The sequence below is a fragment of the Alternaria novae-zelandiae genome, assembly GCF_023758075.1.
Source record: "Alternaria novae-zelandiae strain BMP 2774 chromosome Unknown scaffold_14, whole genome shotgun sequence".
In the NCBI taxonomy this organism is placed as follows: domain Eukaryota; kingdom Fungi; phylum Ascomycota; class Dothideomycetes; order Pleosporales; family Pleosporaceae; genus Alternaria; species Alternaria novae-zelandiae.
Genome location: NW_026056974.1, coordinates 187,973 through 214,874, shown reverse-complemented (window position 1 = coordinate 214,874; position 26,902 = coordinate 187,973). Strand labels below are relative to the sequence as shown.

Genomic DNA, 26,902 nt, shown 5'->3' with positions numbered 1-26,902 from the left:
TCATGATTGTAGCGAACATGTTGTGGCGCGAGCTATAGCTGCGACCCTGCATACGGACCCCAGGATAATGTGCTCAAGTGAGCAAGTTTATGTCTTGGCGGGGTTGGACGGCTTCGCGACCAAGTCGAGCTGAATGGAAGCGGAGATGAGATGATGGCACGCCTCTCAGGGCTGAGCTTTGGGGTGAATACAATGAATGCGAGATCGAAGAGGCTGGAAGCTGGTGTCGGACCTTTCGTGAGGTGGTTCTGAAGCTGATTGTAGAAGTCGCGCGAACGCTAACACCAATCAGGCATGGCTTGAGATAATGCATGGCATCTAGGTACTGTAGATCAACACGAACACGCACAGAAAACAAGAAGCTTGAATATGAACATGACTGTATTGCAAGGTCTGGTATCATAAAGACTCACTACTCAAAAACTCCATACCCAATGCCATACCCAATGCCCTGACCCAAGCGCCAAAGAACCATTCATCAAAACATGCTACTTTTCTTCTTCTTGATCTTCTCGGCATTGCTCTCACTCTGTGTTCTCAACCCCCAGAAACTTTTCTTAGCCTTGGCAACCGGCTTGGGTAGTCCATTGCTGAAGAAGCTGCTCTGACTAGCAGCGGGCCGATGTTGTACAGGTGCTTGCAGGTATACACCTTGCGGTTGCTGCATGCGCGGGGGTTGTGCGGGAACGGGTGCAGGGCGGGGTGCGGGACTGGGTCGTTGATTTTGCCATCCGCCCTGTACGAGGGGCGAGGAGTGTCGCTGAGGCTGTGGGGACGGGCGCTGGAGGAGGTTGGACTGGTCTCCGAACTGCTTCTTCAAGCGTTCTGTCTCCTTGTCGATCTCGGCTTGTTTCCGGCGTCGCTCCTTCTCTTCGCGTTCCTTCTGCTTTCGCTCCTGCTCGAGGAACTGCAGCGTCTTGCGTTCTTGTTCCTCCTCCTGCCTGCGCCGAGCTTTTCGGTTTGCTTCTTCTTGGCGCTTCTGCTCGCGTGCCTCGGCCTCCACTTGTGCCTTCAAGCGCGCCGTCTCAGCATCAAGCTCCCATTGTGCTCGTGGATCTAACCTTGGCCCCGGCTGCCGTTGTTGTGTTGGGCGCTGCGGTTGAGGCGGGCGCTGCTGTTGAACAGGTCGCTGAGGCTGAACGGGTTGTGGAGGCTGGCTGGGACGGGTCTGATTCGTGGCTAGCGGTGGAAGCGAAGAGCGCTTGGCGGCATTGTTGTTGCTGGTATATGAAGGTGGAGGTACTTGTGCGTTCGCGCCAGCACCGCCGGCAGGCTGAAGGGCAACCTTCTCGGGTGGGTATTGCGACGACGACGGGGTGTAGGCTGGCGGTGGAGGAGGCTGTGGTGTCATGACTGGTGCCGTGATGTTCGGGCCTTCGAGCGGCGATGAGCCTTTCCTTGCGCGCACACCCGCGCTGTTCTTTCGAATGTTGGCGTTGATGTGGAACTGGTCATTCAGATCGCTGAAAAACAGATCGCGTATTACAGCGGCCCCGATGAGCAAAGCTACCTCCAGCCCCTTGTAGTCCTCGATCTCGACGCGGTAGAGGTTGGACTCCATGATTGTGAGCTCTTTCAGGCCAGAGAACAGGGCAACGGCGATATCCGGTTCCTTGCTCTTCTTGACCTTCTTGCCGGTGGGGTCGGTCGATTTGCCTGTCATGTAGCATGTCATATCCTTGCCCAGCCTGCCCTCCTTTCGCCAGGCAAAGTTGACTTTGGGCGTGTTCGCATCGCTGCCGGGGTCCGCAAGGCTACGATCGAGCGTAGAGTTGCTCGGGGTCCTGAAGGTGACCTGGGGTATGCTGAACTCCCAGCTGACGGTGCTGCTCCACTTCGCTGTCGAGTGCTTAACGACAACGCGCGAGTCGGGGTTGTAGAGTTGGATAGCGAATTCGGTGGGGTAGATGGGCTGGGGCGGGGGCGGCACTCCGCCATTCCTGCGAATCTCCTCCTGGGACAATGTTGGGTGCGACCATCCCGGCTTCGCAAGCACTTCGCCGTATAGGACCTCGGGGTTGCGCGAGTCGAACAAGGCTACGGCGTATGTGTTCTTCGCCTCGTGGGAGGCTGGGTCGACGTGGTGCAGGGCATATTGCGCCTCGGGCTCAGAGCCGTTCTGGGTGAAGTAGAAGGATTCGTGGTGCTTGAGCTTGTCGGTCGAGGCCTTGAGAAAGAAGGCTAGAGAGTGGTTAGTACCACTACCGCTATTGACATGGCGATTGGCCCGGAAAGCTGGGAACACGTACTGGGGAGGTTCTCGTCTAACATTGCGTCATGTTATACCCGTCTGGATACTGCGTGTGGTTTGTGATGCGACCAGGTGCCTGGAACGAACGATGAGCTGGCAGGTTAGTGGATGTGCGGCGGCGGCGTGGACATGTTATGGCTGGTCGACCGGATACGCGTCTCCCATGAGGCTGTACGCACATCCCTGCAACTGCGCCGGGAGCCGCTGCCCAATGACGCTGATCTGCCCCGCTTATCCGCTATTCTTGGTCAAGTCAGCCTCGCGCGAACCGTTCTTCGCGCATCCACGTGCTGCTCTCATTTTCACTTGTTCATTCGTATATCGTACCCTTCGCCATCCCACCTGCCATTGGACGTTCCCAAGAGTCGACCCTCTGATCTATGACGCCAAGTAGGCTTGTTGCATGTTGACGATGCTTGCGCAATGCACCCCAGCGGCGTTTCACCACGGCCCGCAGCACAGCCGACCGAGTGATGACCGCAGCTCATCGACATCTCCAAGCTCAGCGCTATAGCTAACGTCGCTTGCTAGTCGCCTTGCGATCGAGGCTTGTCAACGGTTCACGTACTTGGCATCTTCGATTGTCCTGGAATTACGACACGCCTACGCGTCTTTTGGCCAAGCAGCATACGTGCATCTCGCAAGTCATGCTACATTGAGATCGATATCCACCCCGCAGAGATGGGGAAACGACCCTCGGCCCAATGGAAGCTCCAACCTTTCACAGGATGCACAAATTATCAAAACTCAGACTCCGCTTACCAACGCAGAGGTGCTTTCCTCCGACCATTGACAGCTTGACGGTAACGGCTATCTATCTTACCATCACTAATCAGGAGAATTTTACGTGAGTGCTAGAACAGGAACACGTACTCACCCTACCACAGTGTGTCTCTCAAGCACGAGGGCGGGAACAAAGACGAAGGAAGGAAAACAAAGCAATGGAGCACAAGGGCTTCATAACCCCAGAACCTCCTCTAACCCTCATCGGTTTCATTTGCCCCTCGCCACCGCGTCTGTTCAACACAGAGTACACATACCAGATCGTTCCCTGGCTGGTATGACCCACGCCATGCATAATTCATTCGTAAGACCTGAACGTCGGAGAGGTCTCGCAAGAGGCACACACTGGCAAATTCAGCGCTACAAAGCTCACGGGGTGGCTTTGTGATGAGGACGTTGATATCGAAAGAGCGATCTATTGACCGCTCAGCCATTCACCACCAATGCACCGTACTGGAGCGACTACTTGAGCATAATCTCGTACCCATAATCGCAAATATGCTACGATAGGAGCTAGGACACTGCGCGGAAAAGTACACATCTTGATCTCTTTTCGCGGATCTGGACGCCAATTTGGACGAGGAATTATTCACATAATGTCATCGAAACAATGCAACAATGGATGGGGTAAGGGTTCAGACACATTCTTATTCAGGAAACATGTATTCACTTTTATTGAGACGTCGGATTCACGAGGTGTTTGACGCACGCAATTTTCGACTTGGTTCCGCGCTAGCTGCTATTGTCCAGCTGGACCCTGATCCTACGTTTGCACCTTCCACCGACTTGCATTACCACATATTGCGACATCACTTGTCAACGTCCGCAGACCAACTATCCTCACGTGTCCGCGGTATCCACATCACCAGTCATGACTGAACGAGCACCCGCCGCCGACGCACGCCTGCAGCAGGTTCTGAAACATGTCAACACCACTTCTGATATCGGCGCCGTCGCAGCCGAGACAACTCCCCACGATACGTTTACCAGCGCAGCAACTCTACCAGGAAGCAGGCTTTCTAGTGCTGCTACATCATCGATTAAACACGGCAAGTCTGGGTCGTCAGGACATAAGGCGGTCCCATCGACAGCCGAGGTGACTACTCAAGGACACGTCCTGTACCGCAGTGCTGGTATACAAACACTTCCACCAAGCAATGCCGATGGTTTCCGCAAGATTTACGATCGCGAGCCTACACACCAGGAGCTCGTCAGCAAAATTGGATCTGCAGCACTTGGTCGCTACAAGCCGGGACCATCAGCGCACGACGTCGTTCAGAGCGCGCCATTCCCCGCTCCAGACGTTTCCAATAGGCGTGCAAACTATGTCACCTCATCGTTCCAGACCAAGGATGTAGCGCAATGCAAGAAGGATCTTCTAAAAGCAAAGGTCAAGGCATCGCTGTTAGTTAACAAACAGCGCGACGCAGCTCTGTCGGCAGGATACAAGGTCTGGTCGGAAACAAGAGACGACTACATCGTACACTCAGAGCAGCTCGACACCAGTGTTCAGTTTGATCACCAAGGCAACGCGACCAACGCGAATGTTGAAGGCCTTTCCTTACCCAACATCTACGGTGAAGAGGTCGAGCCGCGTCCTACCATCGCCCATCCCACGCAACTCTCAAATCGTGGAACGCCAGAGACAGAGGCTGGTGTCGACGCAAAATCAAGAGAGCACACCTTCAGCGCAGCTTCAAGTCTTACGCCGCCACCAACGCCGCCCTCACTCAAACAACACGACGCCAATGCCAATGGAAGCACACCCCAGCGCATTCGTACTGTCGAAACCTGCATACCGAGTGAGAAGTCCGACCCACCGTCTATTGAAGATTACGGCTACGTTCAACTCGTCCCAAAAGAAGCCAAAAAGCAAGATGTGGACGGGGACAGTGGACAGGAACAAATGCGACAGAAGAGAAAGAGCTCGGAAGTAAGCGAGGAGGACCCCATAGAGGGTCAAAAACAGAGGACGGCCGTCATTGAAAGCAATGAGAGGACCGTCATGGTGTTTGGCGGCGAGAGATTTGCGGACGAGTACATTGTTTACGACGCCACGACGTCGAATACTGTGAACTCCGACACTTCATCTCGATCGCCTTCTAACATAAGCAAGAAGAGAAAGTCTGCCGACCAATGCGAGCCTGAAGTAATTACCAGACCGCCCAAGCGCTTCAAGTCGTCAGCCACTCATACCGATTCTTCCCCTATCAGAACGGATACTAAGACAGACCGTTTTGTACAAGATGGCAGTGTCGCGCGCAATGACGCGTTGACTGCCAGTGTTAAATCCGCACAATGCAATGAAGCTCCTGGGGAGGCGAAACGACACCGTGCTCGGTCGATCCCTCCAAATCGGCCACGCGAAGGCCAACATCACTCCGAGGATGATCGCCACTCACGCAATTCACGACGAGATCGGGAGCCCAGACGGCGAAGCCGATCTCCCGCTTCTAAACATAATGATGATCGTTATAGGTCAAGAAGCAGCACCAGACAACCGTCTGAAAGCCCATACCAAGAAGGGCGTCGACTCCACATGACAGAGTCGCAGCCGCGCCAGACAGGCCCAACACATGGTCTTGCCAAGATTGACGCGACAGAGCAGAAAGGAACGGAGAACCAAGCACAACGCTCAAGTGACTTGGACGAGACAGTCCTTGCACGTGAGAAGGAAGACGACAGGCGAATGGAGCGAGCGAAGCAGATTACCGACGAAAAGCGAGAGAAGCATCGTCAACAAGAAGAAGTCGAGATACAGCGGGCGAAGCAGATCACCGACGAAAAGGTGGCGAAGCGTCGTCAGCAGGAAGAAGCCGAGATGCAGCGAGCACGTGAAGCCAAAAACGAACGGAGATCGGAGATTGAAGAGAAGAAGCGAGCTCAAGAGGAAGAGTCTCGTCGCCGAGAAGAGGAGAAGGACAGGCAACGCCGCCGCCGCCATCACGGAGACTCACAAGACAGGAGTAGCAGCAAACGTGCGACAGTAGTGGAACCACCAGCGGAGCCAGCTGCGCCGGTCGACAGATATGCACTGGCACGAGAAGTTGAGGCACGACGCCGAGAAAAGATGTTTGCAGCGCGTTCTACTGGTGAGGTGGACAGTCGAGCACATGAACGGTCAGCTGCCACAAACAAGCGTGGCAGTAGATTAGAAGTAGAGCCAAAGAAGCCAGAAAAGAAGGTGGAAGATGACAAGGTAAGTAAGCCGAAAGCGAAGCCGAGACCGAGTCGGACTGCTCGCGGAGAGATCGAGCGTTACGATCCGAAGAAGAGGTTTGGACGTGGCGAATAGAACTTATTTGTAGTGTTGAGGTGGGTACAGTGCGGTGGTATGAGGATCACCCCATACAAGGGAAAAGCTGAACGCCCAGGAGCATATGTAGCTGTTAGGCCACCAACTTCGCAAGCTTTCATCTTGATGTAGGCTCTAGAGTGTTCGGTTTTTCCCTTGAATAGTGTGGGATGGTGTTTGGAACAAGGGCTCACTGGTGGGTCTTTGTCATTTGGATTGATGGAAGTCCGGAGGTAGATAGCTAGTCTTTCCGTAGTATAAATGTACAAGAATTTACAAACGTTTCTTGGGTGATAGATGGATGTAGTATACAGATCGCAAAGTCGTCTTTCCAACGATCACCTCCTCAACGCCCTCGCTGCGCCGCTTCTTCCCAACATGTCCTGTGTCCATTCAAAGACATAGTGACCGTTCTTTACAATGCGTAGCACCTTATCGATTTCCGATGCAGCGACTAGGCGTGTGCTCGTGATATCGGCCAGCTCGTCCATGAGCTTTTGCTCCCCTTTCACCTCCATTCACTTCGACTTTGACAATCCTTCGCTGCTGCTGATCACGCAGCATTGAGGGAGCTAGGGACCCACACTGGCAATACGCGGTCACCGTCGCATTCCTATCTCACGATAGACCCAGCTGGACAGACTTGCTATCGCCTACCCGCAAGCCACGTCCTATCTATACCAAATCTCTTGCGAAGACCCATAACAACACCCTACTATCTCTCGTGTTCTATCCACGAGCAAGATGTTTGCATCATCACCACCTACCGCCGCCATGGCCCCCAAGCACATCCCCAACGCCATCTCCCGCACCCTCAACTCCCGCGTCTCCAAGACACACGTCACCCGTGCGCATATCCATCTCAACCGCAAGCCACATCCAGCAGTACGCACGAAGAAGAAGCGCGACCAGAAACTTCGCCGAATAGACATCCAACCCCCTTCCCTTACCAGCTCAAGCTCGAAGCACAAGCCATTCGACTCTCGCTTCACGCGACACAAGTCCACATGGCGGTCCATAGCACACGGCTTTGTGGAGCAGCAACAAGAGAAGTTGAGGAGTACGGAGGGAGACGAGATGGAGTGTGAATACGATACTATGGACCAACTGGCCGCGTTCTATGCGACCGGTGGTGTCTTTGGTAGTCCACCTACATCTCCCGCGTCGTCACCTTCGTCGTCTTCAAGTAGCAATACCTCTGGAAGTTCGGCTGTGTCTTGGAGCACCGCGTCGACCTTCAGTGCTCGCACCCTCGCCAGTTCGATGGCGTCACAGCCCAGCGCGGCGTCCTTCACCGCCATCACAGGCACCTCAACCGCGGATAACAGCGGAATGTCCTCTCCAGAGATCGACATGGCAGATGCGCCGGACGTTTCCACAAGCCATGTCGCCGCCACGCCTCCAGTTCTCACAGCACCTATACCCGCACCACCACCCTTGCAGCCGCCACAGCCCGTGACCACGGCCCCCACCGCCAAGGTCAACACACCCCTATTGCCGGGCTTAGCCTACTTACCATCCAAACCCCTACCAACCGAGAAGGCGGCAGCCAAACCGCGCTCAAAGACCCCCTCTCTACCCCCCAAATCCGCATCCAAACCCGACGTCGAACTAGGCATGGGCTCTTTCTCCGCCTCAAAAATCACCTCCTCATCCACGCTCGTCTCCGCTTTTAGCAACCCCCATTTCAAAACCTTCTTCGCCTCCGAAATGATCTCTCTCCAAACCCATCTGCAATCCAACAAGGAAATACGCGGCTCCCACCTCGTCTATCTTAATAGGTCGCTAAAATGGGTCATCGATGCGGCGGAGGCAAAGTGGTTTAATCCCGACATTGACTTTGAGAGCGATGATGTGGCGGATTGGAGGGGGAAGTTGAATGTTTTTATGGAGGTTTTTGGGGGTGAGGTAGAGGGGGTTGCGAGGGATACGAAGGAGAGGATTGAGAAGGTGTTTGGGTTGTTTGCTGATGAGGAGGGGGTTAATGGGGGGTTTGGGGAGGGGGCGGTAGCTTGATGTTAAGGACTATGATGGTGGGGGAGGTCTCTTGGAGATTAGCGATAGTGAACTGAGATGTATACAAGAGTATGATTTGCACTAGAGACGCTGTCAACAAGGGACCGAGGGGGATACGAGGCGGCCATGCGTTGCAAGTGACAGCTTGTGGAAAGCAACGTAGGCATGATGAGTAGTGATAAGCATGAAGAACAGGAAGCTTGACGAGATAGTAGCTGCCAGGTGGTAATCGAATCTTGCACCAGAAATGATACATCTAGATGTCTTCACGTCTATGCCTCTAGTCATACTCTTCCTTCTCCCCCTCAAGCAGTAGTTCATGTCCATTCCCTTCTTTTACGCCCTGTGCAAGCACCCATCCAGCTATAGCTACAGCAGCCATACACCACCAGGCCAGTCCGATCATTCCCATATTCAGCCCCCTGCCGAATACCCAGGAGAAGAGTATTGGCCCCACGGTCCGAGTAAGACTGGACACCGACTGGCCAATACCATGAACGGTACCCAAGACCGATGGATGCGGACTGACGTTGTTGATAAGTATAGCCGTACATGGCAGAGCGAAAGTGCGAGCGAGGACTTGTATGAACAAAGCACATGTAATAGCGATCCATATCCACGGACCGCTGACACCGTCGGGTGGGGACGTCCAGCTGGGAACCAGACTCAAGAACGGAGCTGTAGTGTACATCACTGGAAAGAGAGCGAGGAAGATGCGGTAACAACCAACGGTACCTAGACGATGCGCAACTCGTGGGTAAACGAAGAGTTGCAAGGGTATGCCGATGACACCGATGATGGCAAGTGCGATACCGATACGCGCTGGAGGCATGGCTAGACCGCCGGTAAAGAACAGGCCGTGAGGCGTGAAACCCGGGGGATATGGGTGACTACGGTCGAAGCGAGGCGTGGAAAGATGGATAGTCCAGAGACCGTTGAAGGTACCTACGTGCATAGCAAGAACGCCGTGCGCGCAGAGTGTTGTGACTAAGTTGCGAGTCCAGATACGACGGAAGGGTAGCTGCTGTCTGACGAAAATCCTCGGCTTGTCAAGACTAGCAGATGATGGTGCATGCACCGATGTTGGTGTGGGTTGTAGCTCAAAGTCATCCTCCGGTACAACGTTGTACCCATCTTCAGATGCGATGTTCTGTCGAAAGATCGTTCGACGTATCCATCGGCCAACGCGGAGACCTGGGTCGGGCCGGTGTTTGCAAAGTTCACCTGTCTCTTCAAGGAAGAAGAGAACAGCGAAAGATGACAAGCATAGGAACACGGCGCTCGTGAGATTGGGTAGGGCGTAAGGGTATCGCTTCATCCACTGTACGCCGTCTTTGCCACCGAAAGTGGAGTTGGGCCCAAATAGAGAAGGGTAGCTGGCAAAGGGGTCTGCGAGTACACCACCTGCTTGCTGTCAGTACGTTCTCTTATGTAGACCGCTCAATGATACTCACCCATTATAGGCCCGACCAAGACACCGACGTTGAAGATCATAGGTAAGATCAGGAAGGCTCTACTCTGGTACTTCTTTTCCTTGATGATCTCACTGATCATAGTCCTGATCACACCAACATTACCGTTCAGTATACCACCAAGACATCTAAAGGCTACTGCCATGGCGAAACTGCGTGAGAAGCCAAAGCCAATGATGCTAAGCATTGTGCCAAGCAGCCCAAGATATATCGTTCTCTTTCGGCCACCGTACTCTGCATCCGAGAAGCGTCCCCATAGCATGGCGGTCATGAACTGAGTCGCTGGGAATGCTGCGCCGATTATGCCAGCTTGGTACGAGATGGTCGACTCTGGGAGTGATGGATCGAAGGATTGGAGCTGGTAGTAGAGATATGCGCCCAGCGAGGTCTGAGTCAAAGGTTCGGAAAGACGAGCAAGCATCAGGACGAAGAGCTGGTCTTTGCGTGGTAATTCGCTCCATGATACTGGTTGGCTCGTAGGCTTGTCTTGTTCGACTTCGTCGAGATCAGAAGATGTGGTGTTCGCCTGGGTGTCGACATGCAGGTCACGCGACCATATTTTCTTTTTCTTGAGCTCATATCCATCGTCAGATGCTATTGCATTCGCGAGAACGCTTGATGGCAAAGATGTGACATCGTATCTTCCGCGGTCGAGTCTCATGAGAATGGAAGAGGTGCAGATGACGAGTCGCTCTGTAGCGAAGAAGATATTTTGGGAACGACGAAGAATGGGTACGCCATTATCGCTATCTCAGGACCGTTGTTAGCGCCCGGAACCAGAAATGTGCCGTCCCAAAGATTAGTGGTGCCATCTGATTGGTGAAGAGATAATGGGTGGTGTGGGTGGTCGCCTGCCTGGAGATGTCGGAGTTTAATGTTGCGTCGCCACTTGGCGGGGTAATCCCGGCGGCTTAGGTAAGCGCATCGCAAAATCCTTGTCGCGCGAGGAAAGAACGAATTCGGCACCTGCATATAAACTGGAATGGACGCTATGGTACAAGCCCATGGCACACAACACCACATGCTCAGAAAAGATGCTTCTACGGTCTACGCCGCCGAAATCTGCCATTCTTGTTTGATCATGATCTTTTGCGACTCTTGACTAGCAATAGATGCACGCTCCGCTCGCTGACCTCTCATGCAGTCCATCCTTGAGGGTGGGAGGGTCGATTTTCTGGAGCTCTCCTGACCCCTTAAGCGGTCTAGTCTTGAGGGTGGGAGAGTATCCTCTTCGGAGTTCCCCTCGACTGTTGTGGTGGCATATGCATCCGACGGCGTCAGCTTCAGCGACGAGAATTTCGACTTCGATCGAGTACTCTTCGTCAGGGACTTGAGTTCATAACTGCCGCCTGACATCCCACTACCTCCGCCTGTTGTTCCCTCACGTAAGTATCCTAGGGATACTCCTTGTGTCATGAATCCTTGGGTGAACCCTTTGAGGAGTGGAGTTGTTGCGGATATGAGGTTGAAAGAAAGAAGAACGCTTTGCCAGGCGACGGTCGGGACGATGCGAATGGCTGATTCACGGCTCTCTACGAATTTGGCATATGCAAGGAAGTGCATAAGAGCAAAGACAACGTTTCTAAAAGGTGTAAGTGTCGTTGCCAGCTCGATCCGGGGTTCATACGTACGGTATCCTCGTAAAAAAGGCCATCACAACGATGAATTTACTTTTGATCGACATGAGAGACGAGTGGAAGCCTATTATCGGCAAGGCCATGATGGTTACCTCGGTGATCATGTCACCGACAGTAATTGCTTTGAGCCAGGGAATCTGACAAGTCAGTGTTTATGCAGAAACATGTGTGGATCTGACAAGAGAACATTGACAGGGACGGCACCAGATATGAGGCACCACTCATGCGAGCTGCTACTGCCTTTCGAAGCAGACGGAGGTTAGACTTACTAAATCGACGCAATACTCGTCCCCAGGCTTCGGTATGACGGTATCGACTGAACACTCGGTCGTGGTTGCAATGGCTCCGATCAGGCCCAACACCACTACGACCACGCCGGTGCCAATCGCTAGTATGGAGACTTTGACGTTCCGCGCGAATACAGACCGGATGAGCATGAGGATAGAGACTTTCGAAAAAGCGAGTGCAATGTACAGCAGGATGCAACTCGTATAATAAAGCTGATAATATCCAAAGTGTCAGCGTATATCATCGTATTGGATGAAACGGAGGTAGAAAAGAGACCTTTGGCTGACCTCTTGTGTTTTAGATATCTCTGCATCTTCTAAGATGCTATACGACTTTCCGAGACCACTCTTCAGCGCTGAAAACAGGAAGGCCCACATGCTGAACGCCAAAAGCTGTGTTGACGTCAGCTTCGGGTCATACTGATAAAGGCAGTAAAAGCGGGGGGGTTCGCGACGCGTACATGTGCAACTACGACGACAAAGTCGTCCCAGGTATGCGCTCTCCATTTCGTGAACCCGAGACGAACTGCGAGTACCAGGATCGCATAAATCATGGAAAGAAGCGTGACGACCCAAAGCGTCGCGCCCCGATCGGTGGTTGTGATGCGGGCAAAGCGGTTGTCCGACGCCCTGGCCAGGAGCGAGGAACTGGATGAGTACGCCATCTGTCGCGTGAGGCCAAACCGACTGGCAAAAAGGCGTTATAAACGACTGCTATGTTGCGCACGACATGCAGTAATAAGGTTCTGGACACCGTTGGTTGTTGGAAACATGTCGGGCCTCAAAGAACAGATCTTACCGTGTCACTCATGTCCCTCCATCACACTCGCGAACGTGAGGCGCAAGAGTGATCCCGAATACTGGGTCGCTACCTTGGCTCCTGATAGCCGCTCGCCTCCGGGACTTTGCCTGCATTGGTCGCCAAGGGCTGGGATGCCGAGATGATGATACCCAGCATCCAATCCCGATCGATCTTTCCTCGTGCGCAACCGGCCGAGCCCTGACCGAACCGTGCCGTGCCTGTATATAGAGAGCAACAAGTATGCAGTACGGCCCTACTGTACATACATAAAACGAAGAGGTCGGAATTCCCGCAGCCCGCTCCCACCGGGTATTTGGGGCTGTACGGGAGAGGGCGAGTCTGTCGTAAGACTCTCGGTGCTTCTCGCGTCAGAGATTTACAGCGCGCAGTAGACAAGATCACGTTAATATGTATTTGGCTCGCTTCACTCGTGGAAGTATTTGTGAGTTGCATCGGCGTGGTCTGATTGTTAGCTCGCAATGCTGTCCTCGAGTCCTGACACGCGCGGCCAGCGGCCCGGGCTGACTCAAGCTTTTCCCTGCGCTAAAGGCCTGAAGTCTCCAGAAGCCCACCAGCCGTCCCGTCGGCGCCACTCACCCCACACCATCATTCAGAACAATCTTTCATTTCACATGTACCACTCCACCGTCCCCATCTTCGATCTTCGCATCGTATCTCTGGCTGCATTCCACGCATGGCAGTTTCACGAAGATGTTGCAGATCAACATGTCGCTGTGTCATCATGCTTGCAGTCGCCAAAGACGATGTTCTCATCCGGTTAAAGCTCCGACGCAGGAGAAATGCAGTCGAGCAGCCATCCCACGCGAGGGCTTCCCGACCCGTCAGGATCCTAGACTAACGGCAGTTCTGCGGCGCAAGCCGGTGCGCAAGCCGGTCCTTCTGTGACTGCCATTTCTCTGCGCATAAGCGAAGGGCATCTAGATCCTACAATACGTGCTGCGGAGCATACTGAACCTGTCCAGTGCGTCCAGAGAGTCCCACTGCCACATGAAAACCTGCGAACACGCGAACAAGCTCGTAGCATGCGCCAGGCCCCCGGTCTCCAATCTGATCCTCAGATCCTTTGATTCCCAACATTACGTACCAGATACCCTGCAGTATCGCCAAGCGAACGAGACAGCTGAGCACGTTTGCTCCACCCAGCGCCACCCTCTCGAATGGGATAGTCCGTCCCGCAGCAGACATCGGAACCACCCTGTCGAATTTCTTTTCTTCTGATTACTGGTTACCGACTACACTCCTCCATCTACTTGTGGCATGCACGCATCGCGACGATGAACGACAGCATGATGAAGGGTCCTTCGGAGGCGATCGACTCTCCCAACAGCATCGAGCTGGCAAACCAGACTGCCGTGGGTGAAAAGCATGGCACGCAAAGTGATGAGAGCGATATGGACCGCATGGGCAAGCTGCAGGAGTTGAGGGTATGTTGAAAACGCCCGCCGGAGAGGTTCCGATATACTGACAAGAGATCAGCGGCAATTCAAGTTCTTGACCATCTTCGGCTTTGCTGTACTCCTTGGCAGTACATGGGAATACGCATTGATGTATGTTACTGTTCCTCGAAGACGAAGAAGACTGCTGACGTTTCTGTAGTGGTATCGGAATCTCACTCTACAATGGAGGAGCTGCCGGTGGTATCTGGTTACTTGTCGTTGTCTGCTTCGGCATGTTCTTCGTCACGCTTTCATTGGCAGAGATGGTGTCCATGTAAGTGATTGTGAAACTGATAAGACATCAATGCGTCTCACTAACACAAACGTAGGGCTCCAACAGCTGGTGGGCAATATCATTGGATATCAGAATTGGCTCCAAGGAAATATCAAAAGATACTCAGCTACATCACCGGTATGCTACCTCTGGTTGAACGCAGCATGTATGCAGTACTGACCGAACCATTCAGGATGGCTGTGTGTCATCGCATGGCAAACAGGTATGGCTGGTACGGCCTTTGCGGTCGCCGATCAGTTCACAGCTCTGATCGTGCTGAACAAGCCGTCCTATGTTATCCAAGGCTGGCATAGTACCCTTCTGTCCATCGCCATCACCACGTTCTCGATCCTGTGCAACACTGTTCTCGTCAGGAAACTTCCCCTGTTGGAAGGCTTCGGACTCGTCCTCCATGTGTTCGGATTCTTCGCCTTCGTCGTCGTACTCTGGGTTATGGGCGAGCGCTCGGATGTCACAACCACATGGACCCATTTCGAAGACCCCAGTGGCTGGGGTAATACAGGTCTCGCGACTCTCGTCGGTATTCTTGGTCCCATCCTTACTCTTGGAGACCCTGACTTGGCCGTCCATCTCGCTGAGGAGGTCAAGGATGCTGCGTGGGTCAGTCCTCGAGCCATGGTCTCCACGGCTGTTGTGAACTACTCATTGGCTTTCATCATGACCGTCACTGTCTTCTCCACTCTCGGCAACGACCTCGACACGCTTCTCGCCACCCCGCTTGGCCAGCCATGGATCCAGATCTTGTTGAATGCGACGGGATCTATTGTGGCCACCAACATCCTGGTGGTACTCATCTGCTCATTGCTCATGTTCAGCTCGGTCAACCAGGTGACAGCTTCATCCCGTCAACTCTGGTCCTTCGCCCGTGATCAAGGTCTCCCATTCTCCAACTGGTTCGCTTACGTACGTTCATCCTTCCCGCTTCCTGATCCTTTCGCTAATCACGATCCTAGGTACCACCAGGCTGGGACATCCCCGTCAATTCCGTCATCGCAACCCTCGTAGGAACCGCGCTCCTGAGTTTGATCAACATCGGCTCGGCCATCGCCTTCAACATCGTCATCGCTCTCGGAGGTCTTGGTATCTTCACTGCCAACATCATCGTCATCGGCTGCATGATCAGGAAGCGAGTCCTCGGAGAACCACTCCTTCCGTCCAAATTCGACCTTGGCAAGGCGGGCCTTTACATCAACATCATTGCTATTACATACCTCTCTCTGGCTATCGTGTTGATTTGCTTCCCCGAGGTCCCAAACCCGTCTTTGGCAGATATGAACTGGTCCATAGTCATGTTCGCGGTACTTGTCGTCTTTGCCATGGGTTACTACTACGTAATCGGGAAGGACAAGTACGATGGACCTGTCGAGTACGTCAAGCGTCAATGAACGCTTCCAAAATTCTCGGGATATTGATCTACGTAGCCCCGTAACCTTCATACCTATATCTTTGTACATATATACCTTCTGTTTATCTAGACTTCTTTCCTAATCGAAAACCACTCCAAAACAACTCCTGCATGCCAAAAGGTTTCCTTCGCTCAGTGGCGCCACGCCGCCGCACACCCAACTTCAACACCCACCACGTAACCCCAGAATAAGCGCACGCGTATACCAGTATCGAAACCCAAATTATAAGAATGGTCAACCACACCAACCTACCTACTAAATCCAAGAGCACGTTGTCGGATCCAATCGAGAAGTAAAGTCGTATCGCACGACCCATGAGCTCTACCCCAAGGCCTACCACGAAAACACGGATGCTTGCGTATATATCACGCCGAGACACCGGGTCCATGAACGTGAAGAAAGAAGCCTTGGTTAGCACGTAAACGTCCTCGTCTGTGAGGGCGCCCTTAGCTAGCGCTTCCACGGCACACAGTGCGCGCCTGCGCCATTTGAGGGGGGTGAGAATCTCAAGGTGGAAGTCGTGGTGGTGGTCTATGTGAGTTATCCATGTGGTATGCACCAACCAACGGAGGAACTTGACTTCAAGACTAGCGTCTGAGGCTGAGGCTTTCAGCGTGGGAGGGAGATGGTGGGACCAGTATGGGCACGATTGGGGTGCGCGGTTGATCCATTCGGTGAAGCATGAGTGGCCGATGATGTGGCCGCAGGGATGGAGTCGGATTGCTTGGCAGCCTGAGGGGTCGTGTGGGGAGTAGGGTGTTTTGCAGATGAAGCATTCGGCTTCGGGGTCTGGGTTTGGGAGTGTGGTGTAGGTGTAGGTGTATTGGTCATTGAAGACGTTGCTGAGTCGGTAGCGGGACATGATTGCGGGTTGCAACGGTGCAGGTGTTGATGGTTTGTGTGTGCAGTTGCGTCGTGGTAGTTGGTCAAGGCAACCTAGGTGGAGTTGTCGAGGTACGTGAGAGGGTAGTGTATCTGATCAATGATCTAGGCATGCACTGTGAACTAATATGCTATAGGCAGGGAAACCAGTGAATTGCATGCATGATTATAGTGAAGATTGCTGACAGGTTCGCTGGCTTCAAAGCTACTAGAGTATATCGATCTATCGTTGGGTCTGAATGCCAGTCATTATTCTATTAGTATACATATCCATGGGCCCCATTATGTCCTGAACGAACACAATCCTCGCAGTCAGATCCGTAGCATTCTCCTACATGTCTAATACAGAGTAACCTCCGCGACCCATGCCAGTAACGGACCCAACGAAGTACAATCCACGTCCCCTGACTCTTGTCCGAATTCAGGATTCCACCCATGGACACGTCCAACCTGACCACCACGGCGAAGACCGCCAACATCTGGCCCAATCATTCTGGCAAAGCACATATTGGCTGACTGCTCCATGGAAGCCGGACCCTTGTGGCTGCGCGACTGACCCTGGGACACTGGATCATACTCGATGCACAAACCCTTTGTAAGGTCCCGGTTCTCGCCGCGATCACCCTGGCCGCGGTCATCCTGCACCACACGGTGATCTGTTATGAACGAGTCCGCTGACGAAGGTGATCCTGGAACATACTGCGCTAGATCGTCAGGATTGGGTTTCCAGGTGAGACTCTCTCCGTCCATGAGAAGCCAGATGAATCGTGGTTTGGGCTCATCGGCAGGGAAATATAGGGCTCGAAAGTGTTTTTCGCTTGGCCGGTTTTGAAAGTCCTTGAAAGTGCTGCAGATGGTATTATGCTGCGGCGCGTCTTCTTGTCGACATTTATCGGAGCAGTAGCCGATATTGCCGCATCCAGTACATGCGGTAGTCCATTTCTTCATGCATATGGCGCAACCGTCGACTTCATCGGTCCTATGGCAGTCTTCGCTTTTAGATGTCATCTTACCTTGGAGTGTCTGTTGTAGACTGGATGCGTAAGGAAGTTGATAGATATAGGAACAACTAATGTTTGCTATCAGCGTCGCGTGACGAGCCGTGTGATGAATCCACGGACGCACGCCAACCAAAAAAAAACTAAACAGGCCTGCAGCCTACATCAACTTAAAACCCTACAAGATAGATAACTTAGCGTTGATGTAGGCTCTAGACCTGTTCAATCTTTTCCTTGTATGAGGTGGATGCATCGGCTTGCTTGTCCAGCTGGGTCAGCCCAAAAGAGCAAAAAAAGAGGAAAAGGGCAGAAAGAGAGGCATGGGTTCGAGAGTCCCCATTTCAGATCTGAGGCAAAAAAGAGCAAAAACATACAACAGCGGGGATTCGCTAGTGGTCACCCACCTAACTACTAATCCGCCGGTATCATGCTTGTATATGGCTGAGCGGACGGGAAGCCTAATTCTCATGATCCTATGGTCGTATGTATCAGTTCAAGCAATCTGCAGCGTCATAAAGTTGTTTGAGGTGATGTGAGGAACCAAGTGGCTGAATCCAGTCGGCCATAAGATGAGGAACGCCATGCCAGCAACCACTGCACGTCATGCGCGAGATTATCAGAGCCGCTGATCAACGTCGTCTCTCATTTTATCGTCACTAATACACTTAGTACTACATCCCCGTATGTACACCCCTCAACTCATCCTACCCATGACCAAGAAGTTCAGTTCTTATCATCAGGACTAAAGTTAATCGACACGCCGTTGACACAGTGTCTCTCATCCTTGGGGTTACCAAACCTCTCGCCCTTGAAGATATGTCCCAAGTGACCCCCGCAGTTGTTGCAGACAATCTCCGTCCTCATCATGCCAAGACCAGGGTCAGGCTTCTGTCCCACCGCGCCAGGAACAGCGTCCCAGAACGCAGGCCACCCGCAGCCAGAGTCGAATTTGTGGTTTGCCTTGTAGAGGGGCGCTTCGCAACCGGTGCACTTGTAGACGCCGGCGTCGGGGTAGTGCTTGTCGAGTTTGCTGGAGCCGGGCATTTCAGTGCCTTTCTTGCGGAGGATGCGGAATTGCTCTATCGTGGTGTTAGTGGCTATGCGCTGATGGTTGGGACGGGTGGTATCGTACCAGGCGATAGCTGTGCTTGCCACTCGCCCTCGGGCTTCTGAACCGGGTAGTTTGTGTTGTCCGCCATGCTGCTAGAAGTTCCGAAAAGGGCGCCCAAGAAGGGGATATTTGGCATCGAACGGTATATGACAGCGCGCTGTGGCGTGTTGTAGATAGTGCGACCAAGCGTGCTAGCGGGACTCGATCGGATGAAAGCGCTTGTTGTGTTGGTGACCGTGTGGAAGGCGCGGAGGAATGTTGGGAAGGAAGGGAAGCGCATATGGATTCGTTTTACAGGAAGGTGGTGGATGTTGTTCTAGTGGAGTAATTGTTCTTCGGCGGATTGGAGATGATGCGGAGGGGTGGCGGAGAGCTTCCGCCACCGAAGCTTTGACAAATCGAGTGCATGGCGTCATCAATGTCGCGCACCATCAACACCATATTCCTTCCGATATCCTGATTATCGCGACTTCATACCTGCCTAGGTAGAGTGTCTTCTCGTGGCTGATGTCAGATCTAGTACCTTGTGAAGCCTGAGATCATACTGGGTCGACTTGTTGCCGCGACTCGGGGTTCTCGGCGCGTCCATCACGGCCTATCATCGCATATGTTCCTTTCGCATTCGGGTGTTCGGCACTGGCAGGTGGCAGGATGCATCGATGATACGATGCTGACTGCAGATGTGGGCCAAGGCTGACTCCAGCTCGCTACAGCTGCAAGGTAGCATAAATCGCGAACATTGTGTTGCCTATACATGAGCACCGCCAGATTCCTGTTTTTGTACCCTGTAAACAGTCAACGTACCTCGAACCTAACGCACGCTGAGATTGCGCGTATGCGCTCTCCACGCGATGGACTCCAAGGACAAGGAAAGCGAGAAAGCGAAGGAGATTGCGACATCGACCCCAACATCGTCGGGCACAAAACCGAGTCCAGACCCAGACCTACCAATATCCTACGAGCCCAAGCCTTCACGTAGGCCACCGCCGCAATATGGCAAAACCGCAACTGGAGCACCCGTCAATCCCCAGACTGCTTCTGCGCTCGCACAGTCGCGTCACAAAGGCAGTGGCGTCCCCGCATCAACCCTCGCTGCCCTCATGGCAGAGCCCGAGCCTGAGTCGGACGTCAAGGAAAAGAGATCGCTGCGCGAGCGCTGGAAAGACTGGAAGGAGAGGAAGTCACATGACAAGAATGACGAAGAACCGGCATGGCAGATGCGCGGAAGCTCCACGCAATGGAATGTTTTTGGTTCACCTGTGAGCGAGGGGAAGATAGAGAAGGGTAGGAGTTGGAAATAGGCGTATCGAGTCGGAGAAATCTTGGTAAGTTGTCTTAAATGAGTGAGGGGAGGCAGATGCTAACGAGAGGATGTAGGAGGGGTAGAAGCCGAATGATTAGGGCATGAACCATGATGGCCGATGGTACATCTACGTTAACCTAGGGAAAAGCTGAATAGGTCTAGAGCCTACATTGACGTTAGGGCACGTACTTTGCAGGTTTCTATGTTAATGTAGGCTGCAGACCTGTTTAGTTTTTCCCTTGTATGAGGCGCATTATCGCTCCTTCAACGGCATCATCGAATTTAGCTACACAACTCCTCATCTGCGATCTCATCATCGCGCTTTCTCTTGCTCAAATTACAACGTCACAACCCCACAACCCACCAAGTCGCTTTACTTGAACTGTCCCTCAACATCCCCCATCGGCCCCAACGCCATCTCAACCGCCCTCTTCGTCGCCCCATCCAAATCCTCCTTCTCCGTCCCCAACACCCCATTATCCAAACCCCCGCTAGTCTCATAATCAGCCCCCTCACTCCTCCAAACCCCCACATAAAGCGCCTTCGCAAACCCCAACATCTTCCCCTCTCCCAACTCCCTCATCCCCTCCCCAAACCTCTTCTCCACATCCTCATATCTGATCGTCCAATCCGCATCTCGCGTCCCGAGCACCCGGTGTAAACTATCCAGGATATCGCGTTGGGAAATAAGGAAAGAGGAAATGTAAACGCCCTCGTTCTTCCACTTCTGCAGTGCTACACCATCGGTGGCATCTTGACGATACACGGGAAGAGACAACAACCCCGCAACCGCCCTCCCACAAGCCTCCCACGTACTCACATTAACCTTCTTCATCCCGTCTCCATACATCGTAATACTCCTATCGCGGATCCGGAAGCCAAACCACGGTTCGCCCATTGCGAGACTGAATTCGTACCAAAAGCCGCATACAAGTGCTGTGTAATCGAGTCCTGGCGTGCTCTTCACATCGTCAATGAAGCGCTCGAAGTTGGCAGGTAAGTCAGCCTTGCCACTGAGTGCGCGATCACCGATGCCGTAGCCGAAGTAGTTAGGCATGATCCAGCCGATTTTGGCGGCGGCAGCGCAGGATACGATACGGGAGTGGAGAGTCGGAGGGGCGCGTGCGGAGAGGGTTATGATTAGGAAGTCGTGGTTGGAGAGGGCGGAGGTGAGGGCTGCGTCGTCGTCGTAGTCGACCTTGACGACGGTGAGGTGGGGGTTGGTGGGGAGCGTGGCGGTGCTGGTATGTCGGGTTAGAGCTGTGACTTGGTGTTTGCCCGTGGCGAGGAGGTGGGTGAGGATGTGGGAGCCGACTTGTCCGGTGCCCTGATGGTGTTAGTGGGATGGACGGTGGAATGGACGTGGAGGGGCGTACGCCGACGAGGGCGACTTTGCGGATGTGCGTTAGTTGCTGGGTTGCGGAAGACATTGCAGATAGTGTTTGATGCTTCCAAAGTTATATAAGTGCGAGGGAGCGATATCTCTTTGACTGAGTTGGCAGAAGGGGTTGATGGGCTTTGTTGCTCACAACAGCTGCCTCCCGCCCATCTTTATATCTGATCCCATCCACGTCAACAACTCAGCTACACGTGAATCCAGTTACAGACCTGGGATGACACTGACCTCACGTCGTATACCAGACTGACATCAAGCCACAAAGGTCTCACGTCCTCCCGATCTTGTCAGCCAGCATAAGCTAAGTCCGCTTAACGCCGAGACTGGGTAAACAGCCACGCTGGAGTGGTGTCAAAAACAAGCTTGGTTGATCCTGAGCTTTGTCCAGGAAATCTTGGATGGAAAATACAAGGTTAATGTTTTTTTACTTTGTTAATATAGCACTAGCAACACAAAGAGTACAAATATTATTCTATACCTACTCTAAAGATTATAATCTCTTTTATTTAGTAAGAAGTACTTTTACGTATATAGTAGTTATATAATTTAAAAATTATAAGTAGCTTATTTTACTTTATATTATTATAATACTATAAATAAAATAAAAAAACTAAATTTTAAAATTATATATATACTAAAGTAAGTTAACTATAAAAAAATATAAAATATATACTTTAGTATCTTTATTACTTATATAACTTATATAACTATATTAGTATTTTAAATTTTTATATTTTAAACTAGAAGAGGTAGTAAGCGTAATTATAGTAGCTATAAACAGAATAAAAAGTATAATTATAGTAAGTATAAGTTAAGTAGCTAGAATATAATAAGTATTCTAAATTAATTTAAGTTATATTCTAAAGCGTAGTAGCTAAAGAGCTAAAGTAGAAGAAAGAGCTTAAAGAGTAAAAGCTAAGAGAGTAGTCTAGTTATAAGAAAGTAGTAGTAAAAAAGCGCATATTATTTATAAAAACTTTAAGGTAAGAAAAGTATTCTTAAATATCTATAAAAACTTCTAAATATTTAAAAGTATTAAATAAGATAACGTTTTCTTTTATTCTAGAACTAGTTATAACTAGTAAGTATCTTTATATTATATATATATATATATATAGCTAATAATAGGTAGTATTAAGAGTATACCTAAATAGAATTATAAATAAAGTAGACTTTAAGTCTCTAAACGTAGAGATAGTAGTATATAGAAAGGTAGCTAGTATTAGTAAGAAGAATAAAAAGAATAAGAAAGCTTTATTATTAAGGCTAGTGCTAAGGCTTAGACTATTTATATATCTCTTTAGAGATATAAAGAATTAAGTAAGTATATAGTATATATATATATAGCTACGCAGCGTAGGCTTATAAAAAATAAATAATATAAATAGTATAAAAAAGGCGTTTATAGTAGAGTAAAGTAAGCTACTAGAGTTATTAAGCTATAACGTAAGTAATAAGATTAATCTAAAAGCTTATAGAACTAAGTTTATAAAAGCGCTTAAGGTATAGAATAGTCTAGAGATATACTTTTATGTTACTTAAGTAGCGCTTATAAGACGCGTATAATATATTAGTTAAGTATTATATTAGTATAAGTAGTATTATAATATTACTAGTAATAGTATTTCTATAAGAGTAGCTAAATATAAAGCTATATTTAGTATATTAGTATATGCGTGTAATATAATATAATATGTATAGTATATATAAGTAATTAGATATTACGTAGTATATAAGGTAGCGCGTAAGGTAGGCGTATAAGTATAGGTATAGATATAGATATAGATATAGGTAGGCGTATAGATATATTATAAAGATGCTAGCTAGATAGCTACTTAAGGTAGTAGGCGTCTAAGGCGCTGCGTAGCTTTAGTAGGCTTAAGAGCTCTAGAGCTATATTAAGTAGGCGTACGCAGGTAGGTTATTCTAACTTAGACTAGAGAGTCTAGGTTAAGAGCTCTATTTTAAACTAATACTTAAAATACTATAACTAGCTTTTATAAAATATTAATACTAACTTTTAATATTTTTACTTTTTTTACTTTACTTAGTACTTTAAAAAGTATTAAAAATTTAATTTAAATATATACTAGCTTTAAAAATACTAGTATTTTTAATTAATATAAGTAGTAGCTTTAAAAAAACTTTATTTACTATAGCTATTTATAAAGTATATAGTAATACTATTTACTATAAATATAGCTAACTATATAAGTAATACTTTTTAAGCTAAAAACTTTTTAAAAAAAAAAATATAGTAAAAAGTTTTTTTTATTAACTTAAATAGCTTAGCTATATACTAATAAATTTTAAAAAGTTATACTTTATAAGTAATACTTATAGCTACTTACTTTAGAAAGTTTATACTAATAACTACTTTTATAGTTATAATTTATAAGTTAACTAAAAGTTTAGAAAATAAAAAGAAATAAAAATAGTAGTAGCTATTAAGTAATAGAATTTATATTTAAGTAAATATAGTCTTATATATATCTTATATAGGCTAAACGCGAAGAAATAACTTTATTCTACACCTACTATACAGCGAATAAAGCTATAGCATTATTAGACTAATAGAAAGCAAATTAGAAGATAAGCCACTGCTAGATGTTTAATTACCTTGTTTAAAATCACAGCACGTAGTGGTTGCGATGATGTAAGACGCAACAATACCCATCGGACAATCGGTGGCAACCACCCACCGAGCTCACACATATCTACCCGACCGCTCAACAAGCCTTATACAAGTTCAAATCTATTGTCCCGCTTCTGATGTAATAAATACCGACTACATCTCCCGTCTCACCACTCGCTGATTATGCGGTCTAACCTTGTTCCGCATCGCAGTCCTTCGCTTGGTCAAACACCATACCTAGTAACTACCAACCACATTTTCAATCTCAATACTAGGCTGAATATACGGCACAACCTTCGTCCTAACCATAGTCCTCTGCTCAAACGCATACGCAAAGCCAATCAGACTCTCTTCACTCCACAGCGCACCCGCAAAAGAAATCCCAAACGGAATATTCGGTGCCGTGGCATTCAAATCACCGCGTGAGTTCGTAACAACCGTTGTATTGGACGGCAGCGCACCGAGCGGAACAGTGACAATAGGTCCACCAATGATAGCGGAGATGCCAGATGCAGAGCGCGAAGGAACAACGACGGCGTCAAGGTTGTATGTAGATAGTGCGCCGAGGAGCCCGCCTTCGCCACCGAGGTAGAGGTCTTCTTGGTAGGCTTCCCAGAATTCTATGTCGGTGTTTGAGAAGTTTTGGGATTGCGCGATGGAGCTGTCAAAGTCTGCTGTGTCTCTGTCGGGGTAATCCTCCTGGGGGAAGTTTTGGGTGAAGTTACGGACGTCTTCTAGGCTGTGGACGTCGTTGGGGTTGTATGTGAGTTGCTCAAGGTAGTGCGCTAGGTTGGGGACGAAGTCGCCGTCGAGAACGATGCCTTCGGCGTTGGATTCGAGATACTGGTCCCAGGCGGTGTAGTTGGTGTTGTCGACAATGACGGCGCCGGCGGAGCGGAGGACGTCGAGAGCGGCTGTGAAGGCAGCGTAGATGGGCGCGGACTGGGGACTGGGTGTGCCAATAGCGTTGCGCGGTACTCCGATGCGCCTTCCTTCTAACGCATCCAGAGTGCATGCAGCAACGTAGTCGGGCTTGGTGGCGTTGGTTGCATTGCTCGCCCAGGGAATCGCAGACGTGTAGTTATCGTAACTGTCAGGTCCGGAGATGGCTTGGAGAATGTAGGCTGCATCTTTGACGGTGCGGGCCATTGGCCCAACGGTGTCTTGGTGCTCAGAGATCGGGATGACAAGTGCTCTGCTTGTAAGTCCGACAGTAGGCTTGATGCCGACAACATTGTTAAGCTGGCTGGGGGAGATGATGGATCCATCCGTCTCTGAGCCGAGTGTTCCAAAGGCAAGACCGAGACTAGCAGCGACACCGCTACCACTACTGCTGCCACTTGGGTCTTGGCCAGGGTAATACGCGCCATACGTTTGACCACCTCGAGCAGTCCATCCATTCGAAGAGTTCGAAGATCGATAGTTGGCCCATTGCGAAAGATTGGCCTTGCCGAGGATGATAGCACCAGCTTCCCTCAGTTTCGCAGCGACCGTCGCATCACGTGGGACTTTGGCACCCATCAGTGACCAAGATCCAGCAGTGTTGTTCATTTCGTCAGCGGTAGCGATATTGTCCTTGATGAGAATCGGTAGTCCATGGAGAGGGCTGCATTCAGTCAGCGAAGGATCATGCAGATTCTTGCAGCACAACTTACCCACGAAGCTTTCCACAAGCTCGCTCCTCGTCCAACTCTTTCGCGATCGTCCAGGCATCTGGATTGATCTCCAATACTGCATGCAGAGTCTTGTTGACTTCGATGATGCGTCCCACATAAGCCTACGTTATGTCAGCGATGCTGTCCAAGGTAGATCCATGCCTACACATGTTGGCAAGAAAACCGGGAACCTACCTGGACTAAATCCAAACTTGTAAAGTCACCAGCCTCAAGACCAGCAGCCAAGTCCTCTGCGGTAGCATCCAGCAATAAAGGCAGTTGAGGTGTAGTGACGTTGTACTGTGCGTACACAATCGTCGTCAGCGGCGCAAAAGCCACAAAGACCTTTGTTAGAAACCACGCCGAAACCATGATGACGGTTGCGAATGCTACCGTTCGGTAGGAGAGTGACGAGTGGATGCGGTATCGAGCAAGAGCTGCTTTATTACTGTGTACGATATCATGTGTCTTATAGTCATGCTTCCCGTGGTGACCCGAGAAGGACTGCCGCCGTGCACCCATGTCTGACCGGGATTATGCTGCGCGCGCGTCTTCCCCGCGGTGCAAATGCAAATTCAATCCTGGAAGTGTATCGATCTGCATGATAAGAAATACAGATATGCGGTGTCACCCTCCAATTTGTGGCCGTTGTTGCGAGGTAATGGTTGGCATGCAGGTACTGTCCATCTGATTGACCCGCCACACCCTGGTACCTGATCAGCGCAATACACCGGTGTCACCCGAACAAGATACTCGAGTAGCCTGTAAGCCTGGGTCTCTCACTCAGTCGTTCCTCAATATTACAAACACCTCGACAGTTCATTGTGTAGGCTTGAAGCTGCAAATGCGATTGCGGCAGGTAGCAATGCAGATCATAGACGAGAAAGGAAGGTGCTAAGGGAAAGAATCGTGGGATCGAGCTTGACAAGTGCCCGCGGATGTCTAACGGGCTGCTGGCGACGGATAGTTATCGATACGGCTAATGCATATTTTCCATGATGTAAACATGGAGTTCTGTTTGGAGTTTTGGGGTAACCATTGCTATCGACCTGCCGTAATCGGCGCCTCTGGCTGCGTCTTACCTCCAGAACCTTGGTCAGCCGTCGGGTGCATGCATAGATTCTTGATCGGGGTAGGTGGTTTCGCGTCACTAATATCGGAGTATATCGTAGTCAAATGTCATGCGCCTTTGTCAATGGCGCGCTTAGTAGCATTTGGCGT

The 26,902-nt window shown here is 50.5% G+C and overlaps 9 protein-coding genes across 9 annotated transcripts; 4 read left to right on the top strand and 5 right to left on the bottom strand.

Moving 5' to 3' along the window:
• Window positions 1-478: 478 nt before the first annotated feature.
• J4E88_006938 (uncharacterized protein) lies at window positions 479-2,271 on the bottom strand (the record flags this gene model as incomplete). The annotated part of the gene is made up of 2 exons (XM_049400560.1): window positions 479-2,181; window positions 2,250-2,271. 2 exons carry the CDS (start codon window positions 2,269-2,271, stop codon window positions 479-481), a joined length of 1,725 nt encoding a protein of 574 aa, XP_049253508.1.
• A 1,634-nt stretch (window positions 2,272-3,905) lies between these two features.
• J4E88_006937 (uncharacterized protein) lies at window positions 3,906-6,329 on the top strand (the record flags this gene model as incomplete). Its single annotated transcript, XM_049400559.1, has 1 exon — window positions 3,906-6,329. The coding sequence occupies one exon, from the start codon at window positions 3,906-3,908 to the stop codon at window positions 6,327-6,329; it is 2,424 nt and encodes an 807-aa protein (XP_049253507.1).
• Window positions 6,330-7,103: 774 nt separating this feature from the next.
• Window positions 7,104-8,345, top strand: J4E88_006936 (uncharacterized protein; the record flags this gene model as incomplete). Its single annotated transcript, XM_049400558.1, has 1 exon — window positions 7,104-8,345. The coding sequence occupies one exon, from the start codon at window positions 7,104-7,106 to the stop codon at window positions 8,343-8,345; it is 1,242 nt and encodes a 413-aa protein (XP_049253506.1).
• Window positions 8,346-8,625: 280 nt separating this feature from the next.
• Window positions 8,626-10,478, bottom strand: J4E88_006935 (uncharacterized protein; the record flags this gene model as incomplete). Its single annotated transcript, XM_049400557.1, has 2 exons — window positions 8,626-9,749; window positions 9,800-10,478. 2 exons carry the CDS (start codon window positions 10,476-10,478, stop codon window positions 8,626-8,628), a joined length of 1,803 nt encoding a protein of 600 aa, XP_049253505.1.
• A 3,360-nt stretch (window positions 10,479-13,838) lies between these two features.
• J4E88_006934 (uncharacterized protein) lies at window positions 13,839-15,680 on the top strand (the record flags this gene model as incomplete). The annotated part of the gene is made up of 6 exons (XM_049400556.1): window positions 13,839-13,988; window positions 14,041-14,111; window positions 14,161-14,274; window positions 14,402-14,412; window positions 14,468-15,198; window positions 15,249-15,680. The coding sequence occupies 6 exons, from the start codon at window positions 13,839-13,841 to the stop codon at window positions 15,678-15,680; spliced, it is 1,509 nt and encodes a 502-aa protein (XP_049253504.1).
• Window positions 15,681-18,304: 2,624 nt separating this feature from the next.
• Window positions 18,305-18,972, bottom strand: MSRB5 (Peptide methionine sulfoxide reductase B5; the record flags this gene model as incomplete). Its single annotated transcript, XM_049400555.1, has 2 exons — window positions 18,305-18,660; window positions 18,714-18,972. The coding sequence occupies 2 exons, from the start codon at window positions 18,970-18,972 to the stop codon at window positions 18,305-18,307; spliced, it is 615 nt and encodes a 204-aa protein (XP_049253503.1).
• Window positions 18,973-19,543: 571 nt separating this feature from the next.
• J4E88_006932 (uncharacterized protein) lies at window positions 19,544-19,993 on the top strand (the record flags this gene model as incomplete). Its single annotated transcript, XM_049400554.1, has 1 exon — window positions 19,544-19,993. The coding sequence occupies one exon, from the start codon at window positions 19,544-19,546 to the stop codon at window positions 19,991-19,993; it is 450 nt and encodes a 149-aa protein (XP_049253502.1).
• Window positions 19,994-20,606: 613 nt separating this feature from the next.
• Window positions 20,607-21,425, bottom strand: J4E88_006931 (uncharacterized protein; the record flags this gene model as incomplete). The annotated part of the gene is made up of 3 exons (XM_049400553.1): window positions 20,607-20,657; window positions 20,816-21,322; window positions 21,372-21,425. 3 exons carry the CDS (start codon window positions 21,423-21,425, stop codon window positions 20,607-20,609), a joined length of 612 nt encoding a protein of 203 aa, XP_049253501.1.
• Window positions 21,426-24,263: 2,838 nt separating this feature from the next.
• J4E88_006930 (uncharacterized protein) lies at window positions 24,264-26,053 on the bottom strand (the record flags this gene model as incomplete). Its single annotated transcript, XM_049400552.1, has 3 exons — window positions 24,264-25,632; window positions 25,682-25,803; window positions 25,877-26,053. 3 exons carry the CDS (start codon window positions 26,051-26,053, stop codon window positions 24,264-24,266), a joined length of 1,668 nt encoding a protein of 555 aa, XP_049253500.1.
• Window positions 26,054-26,902: the final 849 nt, after the last annotated feature.